This window comes from Schistocerca cancellata, chromosome 11 (assembly GCF_023864275.1).
Source record: "Schistocerca cancellata isolate TAMUIC-IGC-003103 chromosome 11, iqSchCanc2.1, whole genome shotgun sequence".
NCBI classification, from domain to species: Eukaryota; Metazoa; Arthropoda; class Insecta; order Orthoptera; family Acrididae; genus Schistocerca; species Schistocerca cancellata.
In genome coordinates, this window is record NC_064636.1 from 39,124,385 (window position 1) to 39,143,275 (window position 18,891).

Below are 18,891 nucleotides of genomic sequence, written 5' to 3' on the forward strand. Positions count from 1 at the left end.
TCGTTTATAAATGTGTAACTATCGTGTTCTGTTAATCATTGCCAAAGTCTTCTTAGGCACTTGTGGGTTTTATTGTTGTTCTGAAGAAGGTGTAATTATCTACACCGAAACCTGGGTTAACACTAGGTGCTTTTTCGCAGTGGAGGTAGGTTTTTAGTTTTTTAATATATTAACCAACGATTGCTGACGCGCTGCGATGTTGAAGATTCTTACTTGCTGACATACTATAATTTTGATCTGCGATTACCGAATTCTGATTCCATACTATTTTCTCTAAAAATTCTATTCTTAATTTTAAATTATTCTTTCTATAGCTTTTGTCACTGTAAACTGAACTGAGGTGTTAAAAAGGGCACAGCTGACTTCCTTCTCCGGCCTTCCCTAATCCAACGGGACCGATGACCTCGCTGTTTGGTCCCCCCCCTCCCCCCCAAATGGACCAACCAACCAGTGTTTATGTTTGGTCCCCTGCCCCAAATGAACCAGCCAACTGACCAGTGTTTATGTTTGGTCGTCTCCCCCAAATGGACCAACCAACCAATGTTTATGTTTGGTCCCCTCCCCGAAATGGACTAGCCAACCGACCAGTGTTTATGTTTGCTCCTCTCCCCCAAATGGACCAACCAACCAGTGTTTATGTTTGGTCCCCTGCCCCAAATGGACCAACCAACCGACCAGTGTTTATGTTTGCTCCCCTCCCCCAAATGGACCAACCAACCAGTGTTTATGTTTGGTCCCCTCCCCGAAATGGACTAGCCAACCGACCAGTGTTTATGTTTGCTCCTCTCCCCCAAATGGACCAACCAACCAGTGTTTATGTTTGGTCCCCTCCCCCAAATGGACCAACCAACCAGTGTTTATGTTTGGTCCCCTCCCCGAAATGGACTAGCCAACCGACCAGTGTTTATGTTTGGTCGTCTCCCCCAAATGGACCAACCAACCGACCAGTGTTTATGTTTGCTCCCCTCCCCCAAATGGACCAACCAACCAGTGTTTATGTTTGGTCCCCTCCCCGAAATGGAGTAGCCAACCGACCAGTGTTTATGTTTGCTCCTCTCCCCCAAATGGACCAACCAACCAGTGTTTATGTTTGCTCCCCTCCCCCAAATGGACCAACCAACCAGTGTTTATGTTTGGTCCCCTCCCCGAAATGGACTAGCCAACCGACCAGTGTTTATGTTTGCTCCTCTCCCCCAAATGGACCAACCAACCAGTGTTTATGTTTGGTCCCCTCCCCCAAATGGACTAGCCAACCGACCAGTGTTTATGTTTGCGTGTTCGCAGGCGCGTGTTACGCGGAGTTCGGCGTGCGGGTCCCGCACACGACGGGCTCGGCCTACATGTACTCGTACGTGACGGTGGGCGAGCTGGTGGCGTTCGTGATCGGCTGGAACATGGTGCTGGAGTACCTGATCGGCACAGCGGCCTGCGCCTGCGCGCTCTCCGCCTGCCTGGACGCCCTCGCAGGGGGCGCCGTGTCGCGGGGCGTCGCCTCCAGCGTCGGCACAATGTTCGGTGAGTCGCTACCACATGGCTCAGCTACAGGACCAAAACTACTGGCCTTCATTTTCTGTGTTTCCTTTCTAGCGGGATCCACAGCTCCAATACTTTTTATTATTATTATTTGTTTCATGGCCTTCATTGGACCACTCTAGTCAAAAATACAAAGTCGTAAACAAGTTGTTACACAGGTATACAATCTGGCTCAACAATAACTCAATATGATATTTAGGTAATATAATTATTAGACTCTATTCTTATATGAAAGATGTTTTGCTGTTCTGTCTGCCCAATATTTCTTCATTCTTTCAGATATTTTCTTTCTTCCTTCATCTGAGACCACTCACCCTGTACTCCTTTTATTGATTTTCATTTGTAGTCTGGTTTGCGGGTCTTGCAGTATTCTAGTTTTCTCTGTCTTGTTTTTTAGGTCATCTACAGTAATTTGGAGTTCTTTATATCTTCCTTAATTTCTGTGATCCATTTAATGTCGCTCTTGCTATTCCACAATTTTTGTATTATTTTTTTACTAATTCTGTTTTCTGGAGTTCTCATCAAATGTCCAAAGAATGAGATGTGTTTCTTCCTGATCGTGCTCATGACTGGTTCTATATTCTTATATGCGGTTTCATTTGATACTATTCTCCAATGTACATTTATTTTATACTGTTTATTTATACATGCGCTAATTATTCTTCTTTCTATTTTTAGTATTCTGTCAATTTATGCTGTATTAGTTGTTTTGAAGATAGTTTCAGCTGCATACGTTATTTGTGGTTGTGTAACTGTTTTATATTGTTTTATTTTGCATCTATAAATATGCTTTGTTTGTTATGTACTTTTGGTAATGTAATTTGCGTACTTCAGTTTTTTTTATTCTATTCTGCCATGATGGTTTCTCATTTAGAGTGTATGTTATTATTCCGCCTAAACATTTAAATCTATCAACAATTTTGATTTCCTGTTCTCCTACTGTAATTTTGTTTGCAAGTGGTGGATCAGATAGCATAATCTCCGTTTTCTCAAATGATATTCTAAGGCCTACTTCCTCTGCTATTTCTTGTAGTGATTTGTCTTGTTGCCTGGCTTCTTGAACGGTGTTGGCTAGAAGAGCAAGATCATCAGCGAATCCCAAGCAGTTTAATCTAATATCATTTTTTGCACTTCCAATTCCTATCATCTTTGGATTGTCCTTGTACCATTCTCTCATTATGTATTCCAGTGCACAGTTGAACAGTAATGGTGATAGGCAGTCACCTTGTCTTAAGCCTGTTTTTATGAGGAATAGTTCCGAAATTTGTCCTCTAAACTTCACTTTTGATTTGTTGTTGGTTAGAGTGAGTTGTATTATGTTTATTAGTTTTACATGGAGTCCTAGATTTCTTAAAATGTTTAATACTGAACGTCTGTGGAGACAGTCATATGCCTTCTTAAAATCTACAAATGTTATTGCCAGAGGTTTGTTCCGTTTCTTGTAGTATGCCATAAGCAATTTTAAACTAATTATCTGCTCTCCACAGCTTCTCCATGGTCTGAAACCTCCCTGATATTCCCCTAACTCCTGTTCTAATTGCTCCTTGATTCTTTCATATAGGATCTTGGATAGCATTTGGTATGTGCAATCTAGGAGAGAGATTCCTCTGTAGTTGTCTGGGTTGCTGTTATCTCCCTTTTTGTGTAGTGGTTTTTATTACACTACTGGCCATTAAAATTGCTACACCAAGAATAAATGCAGATGATAACAGGGTATTTATTGGACAAATATATTATACTAGAACTGACATGTGATTACATTTTCATACAATTTGGGTGCATAGATGCTCAGAAATCACTACCCAGAACAACCACCTCCGGCCGTAATAACAGCCTCGATACGCCTGGGCATTGAGTCAAACAGAGCTCGGATGGCGTGTACAGGTACAGCTGCCCATGCAGCTTCAACACGATACCACAGTTCATCGAGAGTAGTGACTGGCGTATTGTGACGAGCCAGTTGCTCGTCCACCATTGACCAGACGTTTTCAGCTGGTGAGAGATCTGGAGAATGTGCTGGCCAGGGCAGCAGTTGACATTTTCTGTAGCCAGAAAGGCCCGTACAGAACATCCGACATGCGGTCGTGCATTATCCTGCTGAAATATAGGGTTTCGCAGGGATCGAATGGAGGGTAGTGCCACTGGTCGCCACACATCTGAAGTCTAACGTCCGCTGTTCAGAGTGCCGTCAATGCGAACAAGAGGTTACCGAGACGTGTAACCAATGGCACCCCATACCATCACGCCGGGTGATACGCCAGTATGGCGATGACAAATACACGCTTCCAAGGTGCGTTCACCGCGATGTCGCCAAACACGGATGCGACCATCACGATGCTGTAAACAGAACTGGATTCATGCGAAAAAATGACGTTCTGCCATTCGTGCTCCCATGTTCGTCGTCGAGTACATCATCACAGGCGCTCCTGTCTGTGATGCAGCGTTAAGGGTAACCGCAGCCACGGTCTCCGAGCTGATAGTCCGTGCTGCTGCAAACGTCGTCGAACTGTTCGTGCAGATGGTTGTTGTCTTGCAAACGTCCCCATCTGTTGACTCGGGGATCGAGACGTGGCTGCACGATCCGTTACAGCGTTGCGGATAAGATGTCTGTCATCTCGACTGCTAGTGATACGAGGCCGTTGGGATCCGGCACGGCGTTCCGTATTACCCTCCTGAATCCACTGATTCCATATTCTGCCAACAGTCATTGGATCTCGACCGACGCGAGCAGCAATTTCGCGATACGATAAACCGCAATCGCGATAGGCTACAATTCGACCTTTATCAAAGTCGGAAATGTGATGGTACGCATTTCTCCTCCTAGCACGAGGCATCACAACAACGTTTCACCGGGCAATGCCGGTCAACTGCTGTTTGTGTATGAGAAATCGGTTGGAAACTTTCCTCATGTCAGCACGTTGCAGGTGCCGCCACCGGCGCCAAACTTGTGTGAATGCTCTGAAAAGCTATTGCATTTCACAGCATCTTGTTCCTGTCGGTTAAATTTCGCGTCTACAGCATGTCATCTTCGTGGTGTAGCAATTTTAATAGCCAGTAGCGTATTATTATTATTATGAAATCTAAATGCCGTGACCATTTTAAAGGGGGGGGGGGGGGGTAGGATATCAAGTACTTAAAAAAAATTCGACCCTGATGTCGTCAAGATGTGGTTCGTGCAGGACAGGGCTGGACCCCATCGGAGCAGGAGAGTGATGTCCTGGAGGAGCACTTTGGGAACCGAATTCTGGCTCTGGGGTACCCAGAGGCCACTGGCATAGGCCTCGATTGGCTGCCATATTCTCCGGATCTGAACACACCCGACTCCTTTTTTGTGTGGCTGTATTAAAGAAAAGGTGTACAGCAACAACCCCAAAACCATTGCTGAACTGAAACCAGCCATTCAGGAGGTCATCGACAGCATCGATGTTCCGACACATGAGCGGGTCATGCAGGATTTCGCTATTCGTCTGCGCCACATCATGGCCGATGACGGCAGGTATGTCGAACATGTCATAACCTAAATCCGAATATCTGTAGTGACGTTTACATGTTGAATAAAGTGTGTGCACCCCGCACTTTGTAACGAATTTACGTTTTTTTTCACTATAGTTCAATAACTGTTACGGTGTACTTACATCTACATCTATAACTAAATTTACACTCCGCAAGCCACCCAACGGTGTGTGGTGCAGGGCACTTAATGTGCCACTGTCATTACCTCCCTTTCCTGTTCCAGTCGCGTATGGTTCGCGGGAAGAACGACTGCCGGAAAGCCTCCGTGCGCGCTCGAATCTCTCTAATTTTACATTCGTGATCTACTCGGGAGGTATAAGTAGGGGGAAGCAATATATTCGATACCTCATCCAGAAACGCACCCTCTCGAAACCTGGACAGCAAGCTACACCGCGATGCAGAGCGCCTCTCTTGCAGAGTCTGCCACTCGAGTTTGCTAAACATCTCCGTAACGCTATCACGGTTACCAAATAACCCTGTGACGAAACGCGCCGCTCTTCTTTGGATCTTCTCCATATCCTCCGTCAACCCGATCTGGTACGGATCCCACACTGATGAGCAATACTCGAGTATAGGTCGAACGAGTGTTTTGTAAGCCACCTCCTTTGTTGATGGACTACGTTTTCTAAGGACTCTCCCAATGAATCTCAACCTGGCACCCGCCTTACCAACAATTAATTTTATATGATCATTCCACTTCAAATCGTTCCGCACGCATACTCCCAGGTATTTTACAGAAGTAACTGCTACCAGTGTTTGTTCCGCTATCATATAATCGTACAATAAAGGATCCTTCTTTCTATCTATTCGCAATACATTACATTTGTCTATGTTAAGGGTCAAATGTAATGTATTGCGAATACATAGACAGAAGGATCCTTTATTGTATGTTCTCTGCCTCGTGATGACTGCGTGTTGTGTGATGTCCTTTGGTTAGTTAGGTTTAATTAGTTCTAAGTTCTAGGGGACTGATGACCATAGATGTTAAGTCCCATAGTGCTCAGAGCCATTTGAACCTTTATTGTATGATTATATGTAGCGGAACAAACACTTCTGTAAAATATCTGGGAGTATGCGTACGGAAATATTTGAAGTGGAATGCTCATATAAAATTAATTGTTGGTAAGGCGGGTGCCAGGTTGAGATTCATTGGGAGAGTCCTTAGAAAATGTAGTCCATCAACAAAGGAGGTGGCTTACAAAACACTCGTTCGACCTATACTCGAGTATTGCTCATCAGTGTGGGATCCGTACCAGATCGGGTTGACGGAGGAGATAGAGAAGATCCAAAGAAGAGCGTCGCGTTTCGTCACAGGGTTGCAACTTGCAGTTGTAATGGTGAGTCAAATGGCAGAGCATGTTCGATGCCAAAAATTGAAGTGTACATCAATACGCCCTCGCTTTCCCTCTTTGCATTGTGCAACAACTTCTTGTTTTCTTGCAAGGTAGCAGAATTACTGCGCTTCGTCTACTACGTGGTTCCCACTTTTTACGTTAAGTTCGGTGCCAGCCTTTCCAGTACTCCTCACTACTTCCCACTTCCATTGCTTTACACTCACGAGGAGAACACGGTAAGTGCCACACGCAGATACCCGGGAGACTTCGCTCAGTGGAAGAGGTACCAGAGCATGCGAACACGTGCCTTGGCCTGTGTGTACATACGAGGGGCGTTTGAAAAGTCCCTGGAGAGTCCGACAGATGGCATCACCGGCGCGTATCGAGGTCATGTCTTGTACCATAAATATAATAGACTGGCCCTGACGTCATTTTCGTGGCTCCTACATCTCTGGGCTAAAGTCACGTGAATGTTGGCAAAACATGGTTGTTTCGTGTTGCGCTTATGGCTGTACTCAGCGTTCTGTCGGGGGAAATGGCATTACATTACACGTGTAAGTGTTTCTATGATAGTGCACATGCTTTTATTGAAATCTGCTGACGTGACTTTTATACGTTTTTTACACTTGAAATAGTGTATCACGTAAATTGAAGTGTTGAAAGTGACGCCTGTAAAGTCAGAATCATATTGCGTTTTGGAAAGTATCTGTGATAATTCGGTTACAGAAGTAAGTATAAGTGTTTCTCGTTCCTACTCATAGGTTCCCTAAGGATGAAAACCGAAGACAGCTTTGGATACAGGCCCTGAAACGGAAAAACTTTAAGCCATCTGCACATACGCGCCTTTTTGTATATACAAATGAGATTATAGTAAGGTAAGAGCACCTATATTCTACACATGAAGAAAAGTTTTTTCTAACTTCTAAAACTATTAAATAAATGTAGGCTCCAAAATTATTTTCTGAAACTTCAAAGTTTCACCTTTCATCTAAAATATCTTTTATTTTTAAACTGATAGTTTAAACTTTTGTAAAAATAGTAGGAACTGAACCTTTGAAGTGCACCTAAAATTGATACTCTTAAATGGACCTGCTCCTAAAGTCGACAATTTTGGGACCTATAGTTGACGTAATTCCCATACCCCATTTTCTTTTATAAGTGAGTAGAGCTCAAAACGCGGCGAATCCAATGTTCAAAGTTTTGACACGAGCCCGCTCTTACTGTTTAAAAGAATTTTAACGACATTTTACTTTAATTGATAGTTTATAGTAATTTCGTCCCGCTGCCCACCAGACGGGCGTTCGATGTATTTGTTAGATTTTATAAATGGTATTGTGAACAAACCCACGTCAAATGTAGTTCTGACATAATTTTTCGCAAATAAAAAAGTAATTTTTGTTGGAAGCGTTTGACAGTCAATTGAGAAATGTGGGTAAAATACAATACAAACATAGGATGGCAGACCGCTGATTTGGAATCCCGCCACGTTTTGCCAACAGTCACGTGGTTTATGTTGGAGCCACACCAGCCCTTCGACCATAGATACTAGTAGACCGGCCTTGCTGTGCAGAAGCTATACGGCTGGTGTGGCTCCAACATAAACCACGTGACTGTTGGCAAAACGTGGCGGGATTTCAAATCAGCGGTCTGCCGTCCTATATTTGTATCGGATTTTCCCCACATTTCTCAATTTACTGCCGAACGCTTCCAACAAAAACTACTTTCTTATTTGTGAAAAACTATGCCAGAACTACATTTGACCTGGATTTGTTCAAAGTACCATTTATAAAATCTAACAAATACATCGAACGCCACTCTGGTGGGCAGTGGGACGAAATTACTATAAACTATCAATTATAGTAAAATGTCGTTAAAATTCTTTTAAACAGTAAGAGTGGGCTCGTGTCAAAACTTTAAACATTGTATTCGCCACGTTTCGAGCTTTAGTCACTTATAAAAGAAAATGGGCTATGGGAATTATGTCAATTATAGCTGTCAAAATTGTTTACCTTAAGAGCAGGTCCATTTTAGAGTATCAATTTTAGGTGCACTTCAAAGGTTCAGTTCCCACTATTTTTACAAAAGTTTAAACTATTAGTTAAAAAAAATGATATTTTAGATGAAAGGTGAGACTTTGCAGTTTCAGAAAATAATTTTGGAGCCTAGGTTTAAAAATGACAGACACTGTAAATACAAATTATAGATATACATTGTAAATAATAACTAACCTATCAAAACACTTCTCCGCGAAGTGCTTCGAGCAAAGGCGCGTATGTGCAAGCGGCTTAAAGTTTTTCCGTTTCAAGGCCTGTATCCAAAGCTGCCTTCGGTTTTCATCCTTACAGAACCTATGAGTAGGAACGACAAACAGTTATACTTACTTCTGTAACCGAATCATCACAGATACTTTCCAAGGGTCATGTTTAGTTATCAGCGTCTTTGGAAAGAACACACACCAAGGTTCAGCCATATTGCTCTCTTTCTTTGTGTTTGGCATTCGTGTGAATCACGGAAGTCAAGTGATTGTCAAAAAATGGACGAAAAAGAATTTCGTGTACTGATTAAACATTACTTTGTGACAGGCAATACGCCTCAAGACACTAAATAGAAGCCTGATAAACTTTACGGTGGCTCCGCACCTTCGGTTTGGACAGTTTATAAGTGGTTTCGAAATTATCGGAGTGGCCATATGGGCACAAGCGATGCTGAACGTTCTGGACGCCCTGTGGAGGTTACGACTCCAGAAATCATTGATAAAATCCGTGATATGATGATGGATGACAGAAGAGTTAAGGTGTGTAACATTGCTAGTGCTGTGGGTATCTCGAATGAATGGGTACATAATATTTTGCATAAACATTTGGACACGAGAAAGCTATCCGCAAGATGGGTTCAGCGATTGCTCACGCTTGACCAAAAACGGAATCGTGTGAAGTGTTGCAAGGATGGTTTGCAGCGGTTCAGGAAGAGTCTGCAGGACTTTAAGCGTCGTTTCGTCACTGTGCATGAAACATGGATACTTTACTATACTCCTGAGACCAAATAACAATCTAAACAATGGGTTACCAAGGGAGAATCGGCACCAAAAAAGGCGAAGACCATTCCTTCGGCCGGAAAGGTTATGGCGACTGTCTTTTGGGATTCGAAAGGCATAATCCTCATCGACTATCTGGAAAAGGGTAAAACTATTAGAGGTGCATACTATTCATCATTTTTGGACCGTTTTAAAACCGAGCTGCAAGAAAAATGGCGGCGATTGGAACACAAAAAGTCCGTTTCCATCACACACTTCAGCAGTTGTGGTCGCAAAATTAATGGGAATAGGATTCCAACTCGTTTCACATGCCCCCTATTCTCCAGACTTGGCTCCCTCGGACTACTATTTGTTCCCCAATTTGAAGAAATGGTTGGCAGGACAAAGATTTTGTTCAGACGAGGAGGTGATTGCAGCAACTAATAGCTATTTTGCAGACTTGGACAATTTCTATTATTCGGAAAGGATCAACAAATTAGAACAGCGTTGGACGAAGTGTGTAAGTCTAAAAGGAGACTATGTCGACAAATAAAAAAGGTTTACTCCAAAGACGTAAGTAGGTAGTTTTTATTTTTGCACGGACTTCTCAAACGCCCCTCGTAGTCAACGCTTCTGAGAAGTCGGCTTTCAAAATTTTAGGCGTACTGTACTTACCTCTTAGGGCGCTATAGACTCAGCACAGCTCGTCACACAGAGCCTCATATCGCGGCCTCTCGCTTTCTCATCCCGTGTCCGAATCCCTATCATTTGTTTATTTATTTTATTTTACTTTTGTCGTTTATCAATCCCTGTCCGCAGTAGTGAAACGATTGCTAACGAGCGAGGTGGCGCAGTGGTTAGCTCACCGGACTCGCATTCGGGAGGACGACGGTTCAAAACGGGGTCCGGCTATTCTGATTTAGGTTTTTCGTGATTTCCCTAAATCGCTCCAGGCAAATGGCGGGATGGTTCCTTTCAAAGGGCGCGGCCGACTTCATTCCCCATCCTTTCCTAATCCGAGCTTGTGCTCTGTCTCTAAAGACCTCGTTGTCGACGGGACGTTAAACGCTAATCTCATCCTCCCCCTCTTTCACGAATGTTTATTATCAAGTTAGGCGAAACGAGTGTGTTATCTGAATTCCAAAATTATGACTCGGTTTCACAATAAGTGTGATACATTTTTTGTATAATATATACAAGCGTTGTAGTACTTTAAGTTCTTCCAATCTTTTTAAATTCTCATGTTCTTGTAGTACACTCCTGTAGAAATTCTTCCTTCTTTTACTGTCATGTTTATTCTTCAGGAATATTTCGTTAATTCCCTTCTATGGTACTGATAGTAAACAGTTTCAAATAATTTTTCCATTCATTAACTGTTTTCTTTCTTTAATTTACTCACCGAATGTACCATTAGTTGACGAAAGAAGGACAACGTTATTTCGACATACAGTGGAAAACATTCGTATACTACTCTTCTACGGACTTGGGCGGATAAGTAAAAAACAAAAATAAAAGTAATATTACCGTTTCGAACACAGGGCGCAAAACTGCGAATCTGCGACGTTAGCCAGCGTTCTTGCGTTCCATTTGAACCCTTTACTCGCTAAAAGGCACAAAAGTACTTCGAAAACTTTGACATCATTTTCTCGGAAACGGTCGAGTTGTTGTTGTTGTGATTTTCACTCCGAAGACTGGTTTGATGCAGCTCTCCATGCTACTCTATCCTGTGCAAGCTTCTTCATCTCCCAGTACCTACTGCAACCTACATCCTTCTGAATCTGTTTACTGTATTCATCTTGGTCTCCCTCTACGCTTTTTACCCTCCACGCTGCCCTCCGGTACTAAACTGGTGATCCCTTGAAGCCTCAGAACATCTCCTACCAACCGATCCCTTCTTCTAGTCAAGTTGTGCCACAAACTTCTCTTCTCCCCAATTCTGTTCAATACCTCCTCATTAGTTATGTGGTCTACCCATCTAATCTTCAGCATTCTTTTGTAGCACCACATTTCGAAAGCTTCTATTCTCTTCTTGTCTAAACTATTTATCGTCCACGTTTCACTTACATACATGGCTACACTCCACACAAATACTTTCAGAAACGACTTCCTGACATTTAAATCTATACTCTATGTAAACAAATTTCTCTCCTCAGAAACGCTTTCCTTGCCATTGCCAGTCTACATTTTATATCCTCTCTACTTCGACCATCATCAGTTATTTTGCTCCCCAAATAGCAAAACTCATCTACTACTTTAAGTGTCTCATTTGGTAATCTAATTAACTCAACATCACCTGATTTAATGTCCCCCTCCATAGCTGAGCAACTCAAAAGACTTGCACCAGGCGACAGTTCTAAGCGACGGGAGGCCCTAGCCACACGACATTTCATTTCATTTCACCTGATTTAATTCGACTAAATTCCATTATCCTTTTTTTATGTTCACGTTCATCTTATATCCTTCTTTCAAGTTACTGTCCATTCCATTCAACTGTTCTTCCGACTCCTTTACTGTCTTTGACAGTATTACAATGTCATCGGCAAACCTCAAAAACTTTATTTGTTTTGCCTGTACTTAAATTCCTACTCCAAATTTTTCTTTGATTTCCTTTACTGCTTGTTCAATGTACAGATTGACGATAGGTTACAACCCTGTCTACAGCTACATCTACATACACACTCCAGAAGCCACCGTACGGTGCGTGGCGGAGTATACCCTCTACCACTACTGGCCTTTTCCTTTCCTGTTCCACTCGCAAATAAAGCGAGGGAATAACGACTTACTGTATGCCTTCGTATCAGCTCTAATTTCTTGTAGTTAATCTTTGAAGTCCTTACAGGGAAGCCGCCCGCTGTGGCCGAGCGGTTCTAGGCGCTTCAGTCCGGAACCGAGCGACTGCTACGGTCGCAGGTCCGAATCCTGCCTAGGGCATGGACTTGTTTGCTGTCCTTGGGTTAGTTAGGTTTAAGTAGTTCTACGTCTAGGGGCCTGATGACCTCAGTTGTTGAGTCCCATAGTGGTTATAGACATTTGAACCATTTGAACCTTACAGGGAATGTACACTACTGGCCATAAAAATTGCTACACCACGAAGATGACGTGCTACAGACGCGAAATTTAATCGACAGGAAGAAGATGCTGTGATATGCAAATGATTAGCTTTTCACAGCATTCACACAAGCTTGGCGCCGGTGGCGACACCTACAACGAGCTGACATGAGAAAAGTTTCCAATCGATTTCTCATACACAAACAGCAGTTCACCGGCGTTGCCTGGTGAAACGTTGTTCCGATGCCTCGTGTAAGGAGGAGAAACGCTTACCATCACGTTTCCGACTTTGATAAAGGTCGGATTTTAGCCTATCGCGATTGCGGTTTATCGTATCGCGACATTGTTGCTCGCGTTGATCGAGATCCAATGACTATTAGCAGAATATGGAATCGGTGGGTTCAGGAGGGTAATACGGAACGCCGTGCTGGATCTTAACGGCCTCGTATCGCTAGCAGTCGATATGACAGGCATCTTATCCGCATGGCTGTAACGTCTCGATCCCTGTGTCAACAGATGGGGACGTTTGCAAGACAACAACCATCTGCACGAACAGTTCGACGACATTTGCAGCAGCATGGACTCTCAGCTCGCAGACTGTGGCTGCGGTTACCTTTGATGCGGCATCACAGACAGGAGCACCTGCGATGGTATACTCAATGACGAACCTGGGTGCACGAAAGGCAAAATGTCATTTTTCGGACGAATTCCTAGTTCTGTTTACAGCATCACGATGGTGGCATCCGTGTTTCGCGACATCGCGGTGAACGCACATTGGAAGCGTGTATTCGTCATCGCCATACTGGCGTATCACCCGGCGTGATGGTATGATTGTTACACGTCTCGGTCACCTCTTCTTCGCACTGACGACGCTTTGAACAGTGGACGTTACATTTCAGATGTGTTACGACCCGTGGCTCTACCGTTCATTCGATCCCTGCGAAACACCACATTTCAGCAGGATAATGCCCGACCGCATGTTGCAGGTCCTGTACGGGCTTTTCTGGATACGGAAAATGTTCGACTGCTGCCCTGGCCAGCACATTCTCCAGATCTCTCACCGATTGAAACGTCTAGTCAATGGTGGCCGAGCAACTGGCTCGTCACAATACGCCAGTCACTACTCTCGATGAACTGTGGTATCGTGTTGAAGCTGCATGGCAGCTGTAACTGTACACGCCATCCGAGCTCTGTTTGACTCAATGCCCACGCGTATCAAGGCCGTTATTACGGCCAGAGGTGGTTGTTTTGGGTACTGATTTCTGAGGATCTATGCACCCAAATTGCGTGAAAATGTAATCACATGTCGGTTCTAGTATAATATATTTGTGCAGTGAATACCCGTTTATCATCTGCATTTCATCTTGGTGTAGCAATTTTAATGGCCTGTAGTGTGTTTCGGGCGGCAATAGAATCGTTCGGCAGTCAGCTTCAAACGGCGGTTCTATAAATTTTCTCAGTAGTGTTTCTCGAGAAGAACGTCACCTTCCCTCCAGGGATTCCAGAAGCATCTCCGTAGCCCTTACGTGTTGTTCGAACCTACCGGTAACAGATCTAACTGTCTGCTTCTTGACATACAAGTTTTCTGGGTTTAGTACCGCGTCATAACGTAAAAACTACTGCCGCTGGAGAAAAACCAACGTTTCGCCCACGATTGCAGCGATTAGACCCTGAAGAAGGCCGCTGCAATCGTGGCCGAAACGTTGGTTTTTCTCCAGCAGCTGTAGTTTTATACATTATGACGCGGTACCAAACGCAGAAAACTTTTATTTCGACTGACTCAGGCCGAGGAAGCCTACGCAGTTATATGCCTGCCTCTTAATCGCTTTGATGTCTTCCTTCAGTCCGACCTGGTGCGTAACCCAAACACTGGAGCAGTACTCAAGAACACGTCGCCGAAGCGCCCTATATGCAGTCACCTTTACAGGTGAAACGCTCTTTCTTAAAATTCACCGCAGAAACCGAAGTCAACCACTCGTTTTCCCTACCACAGTTCTCACATGTTCATTATACACTCCTGGAAATGGAAAAAAGAACACATTGACACCGGTGTGTCAGACCCACCATACTTGCTCCGGACACTGCGAGAGGGCTGTACAAGCAATGATCACACGCACGGCACAGCGGACACACCAGGAACCGCGGTGTTGGCCGTCGAATGGCGCTAGCTGCGCAGCATATGTGCACCGCCGCCGTCAGTGTCAGCCAGTTTGCCGTGGCATACGGAGCTCCATCGCAGTCTTTAACACTGGTAGCATGCCGTGACAGCGTGGACGTGAACCGTATGTGCAGTTGACGGACTTTGAGCGATGGCGTACAGTGGGCATGCGGGAGGCCGGGTGGACGTACCGCCGAATTGCTCAACACGTGGGGCGTGAGGTCTCCACAGTACATCGATGTTGTCGCCAGTGGTCGGCGGAAGGTGCACGTGCCCGTCGACCTGGGACCGGACCGCAGCGACGCACGGATGCACGCCAAGACCGTAGGATCCTACGCAGTGCCGTAGGGGACCGCACCGCCACTTCCCAACAAATTAGGGACACTGTTGCTCCTGGGGTATCGGCGAGGACCATTCGCAACCGTCTCCATGAAGCTGGGCTACGGTCCCGCACACCGTTAGGCCGTCTTCCGCTCACGCCCCAACATCGTGCAGCCCGCCTCCAGTGGTGTCGCGACAGGCGTGAATGGAGGGACGAATGGAGACGTGTCGTCTTCAGCGATGAGAGTCGCTTCTGCCTTGGTGCCAATGATGGTCGTATGCGTGTTTGGCGCCGTGCAGGTGAGCGCCACAATCAGGACTGCATACGACCGAGGCACACAGGGCCAACATCCGGCATCATGGTGTGGGGAGCGATCTCCTACACTGGCCGTACACCACTGGTGATCGTCGAGGGGACACTGAATAGTGCACGGTACATCCAAACCGTCATCGAACCCGTCGTTCTACCATTCCTAGACCGGCAAGGGAACTTGCTGTTCCAACAGGATAATGCACGTCCGCATGTATCCCGTGTCACCCAACGTGCTCTAGAAGGTGTAAGTCAACTACCCTGGCCAGCAAGATCTCCGGATCTGTCCCCCATTGAGCATGTTTGGGACTGGATGAAGCGTCGTCTCACGCGGTCTGCACGTCCAGCACGAACGCTGGTCCAACTGAGGCGCCAGGTGGAAATGGCATGGCAAGCCGTTCCACAGGACTACATCCAGCATCTCTACGATCGTCTCCATGGGAGAATAGCAGCCTGCATTGCTGCGAAAGGTGGATATACACTGTACTAGTGCCGACATTGTGCATGTTCTGTTGCCTGTGTCTATGTGCCTGTGGTTCTGTCAGTGTGATCATGTGATGTATCTGACCCCAGGAATGTGTCAATAAAGTTTCCCCTTCCTGGGACAATGAATTCACGGTGTTCTTATTTCAATTTCCAGGAGTGTATTTCGTATCGCTTTCCAAGGTTACGCCCAGATATTTAAACGACGTGACTGTGTCAAGCAGGACACTGGTATTACTGTATCCGATCATTACAGGTTTGTTCTTCCTAATCATCTGCATTAACTTACATATTCCACATTTAGGGCTAGCAGCCATTCATCACACCAACTGGAAGCTTTGTCTAAGTCGTATCTTCCTATAGTCACTCAACTTCTACAGCTTACCGTACACCACAGCATCGTCAGCAAACAACCTCAGATTGCTGCCCACTCCCCCCCACCAGATCATTTACGTATAAACGGTGTTACAAAAAGGTACGGCCAAACTTTCAGGAAACATTCCTCGCACACAAAGAAAGAAAAGATGTTATATGGACATGTGTCCGGAAACGCTTACTTTCCATGTTACAGCTCATTTTATTACTTCTCTTCAAATCACATTAATCATGGAATGGAAACACACAGCAACAGAACGTACCAGCGTGACTTCAAACACTTTGTTACAGGAAATGTTCAAAATGTCCTCCGTTAGCGAGGATACGTGCATCCGCACTCCGTCGCACGGAATCCCTGATGCGCTGATGCAGCCCTGGAGAATGGCGTATTGTATCACAGCCGTCCACAATACGAGCACGAAGAGTCTCTACATTTGGTACCGGGGTTGCGTAGACAAGAGCTCTCAAATGCCCTCATAAATGAAAGTCGAGAGGGTTGAGGTCAGGAGAGCGTGGAGGCCACGGAATTGGTCCGGCCTCTACCAATCCGTCGGTGACCGAATCTGTTGTTGAGAAGCGTACGAACACTTCGACTGAAATGTGCACGAGCTCCATCGTGCATGAACCACATGTTGTGTCGTACTTGTAAAGGCACATGTTCTAGCAGCACAGGCAGAGTATCCCGTATGAAATCATGACAACGTGCTCCATTGAGCGTAGGTGGAAGAACATGGGGCCCAATCGAGACATCACCAACAATGGCTGCCCAAACGTTCACAGAAAATCTGTGTCGATGACGTGATTGCACAATTGCGTGCGGATTCTCGTCAGCCCACACATGTTGATTGTAAAGAGAACATTTGCACTGAAACGAGGAATGACACATTGTTGGATGAACCATTCGCAGAAGTGTACCCGTGGAGGCCAATCAGCTGCCGATAGTGCCTGCACACGCTGTACCGGGTACGGAAACAACTGGTTCTGACGTAGCACTCTCCATACAGTGACGTGGTCAACGTTACCTTGTACAGCAGCAACTTCTCTGAGCCGACATTAGGGTTATCGTCAACTGCACGAAGAATTGCCTCGTCCATTGCAGGTGTCCTCGTCGTTCTAGGTCTTCCCCAGTCGCGAGTCATAGGCTGGAATGTTCCGTGCTCCCTAAGACGCCGATCAATTGCTTCGAACGTCTTCCTGTCGGGACACCTTCGTTCTGGAAACCTGTCTCGATACAAACGTACCGCGCCACGGCTATTGCCCCGTGCTAATCCGTACATCAAATGGGCATCTGCCAACTCCGCATTTGTAAACATTGCACTGACTGCAAAACCACGTTCGTGATGAACACTAACCTGTCGATGCTACGTACTGATGTGCTTGATGCTAGTACTGTACAGCAATGAGTCGCATGTCAACACGAATGAGTCGCATGTCAACACGAGCACCGAAGTCAACATTACCTTCCTTCAATTGGGCCAACTGGCGGTGAATCGAGGAAGTACAGTACATACTGACGAAACTAAAATGAGCTCTAACATGGAAATTAAGCGTTTCCGGACACATGTCCATATAACATCTTTTCTTTATTTGTGTGTGAGGAATGTTTCCTGAAAGTTTGGCCGTACCTTTTTGTAACACCCTGTATACATAACAACAGCGGTCCTGTCACACTTCCCTGGGGCACTCTTGACGATTTCCTTCTCTCTGGTGAACACTCGCCGTCGAGGATGATATACTGGGCTCTATTACTTAGGAAGTCTCTGAACCACTCATATATCTGTTAATTTATCCCATATGCTCGTATCTTCCTTAAGGGGACCACACCTGCCTATCTAACCCATGTTAATTTAGGCAAGTGTTTGACCCATTTCTGAAAAAACTATTTGATGCAGGACATTAATATTTTTACTATATGTTACATGATGCTAATACTCAACTGTACTAAAATCTGCTTCATCCATTTTATATTTTTAAAGAAATACTTTTTTAAATTTATTATCAAGAAATATTATTTTTTCTGCACAAAATATTTTTGTTAACTTTCTAATGGGGAAATATTAATGAATGTATTACCAGAGGTGGCTTTTAATGTTATGCAGAGTCTGAAAATTTCATTCATTTATCTATGATAGTTTCTGATACAACGGGGCATATGTACTGAAAATTTTAATTTGCGGCAAATTGACTTTAAAGAAAAAACTTTTGAAATTTGTTACTTAGAGTTAATTAAAACAGTCCTGCTGCATATGACGGCCCTTCTTTGCTAGCAGGCCTTCCAGCTTCTTTTTCACCTTCCTGGATGTTTGTCTTGCTTTCTTGGCCATATTAGATGCAGACCTGTCTGCATCGGCTATCCTCATTTTATAGCAAAGTTGCAGCCCAGTGATCATATTTTCAGCAGGATTAATTCCCAGCTTTTTCAGTACCCAACACTTTCCAGTATTACCACAATTGAATGCATCACGAACTCCTAGTTTCATTGTATGCAAGTCTACAAATACAGTTTTAGGGAGGCGGTTCCGAATTATGCTGCTGAAACATTCAATTGGGTTCTGTCTATGCCCATGCAGACATTTCCTTAGAAGGTCAAGATGAGCCAAGTCTCTGAAAATAGGTTTAATTGCTGTAATAACAGCAGCAGGAAGAGAATGCTGGTGAGAATAAGATCCTTCAGTAGCCTGAGCCGTATTGTATTTGCACCACGAACTTTCTCCTGATGGCCACAATCCATGACATGGCTTATCGCCAGTAGAGGACTTATGGAAGAATATGGCCTAAACATCTCTTTTCATTACCTCCAGAT

The 18,891-nt window shown here is 44.7% G+C and overlaps 1 protein-coding gene across 1 annotated transcript in view; it reads left to right on the forward strand.

The window, feature by feature from the left end:
* Positions 1 to 18,891, forward strand: part of LOC126108622 (probable cationic amino acid transporter) — a 663,130-nt gene that overhangs the window by 473,829 nt on the left and 170,410 nt on the right. Inside the window, exon 4 of the mRNA XM_049913934.1 lies at positions 1,285 to 1,515. Coding sequence (XP_049769891.1) covers positions 1,285 to 1,515 — 231 coding nt within the window. The remainder of the gene's footprint in view (positions 1 to 1,284; positions 1,516 to 18,891) is intronic.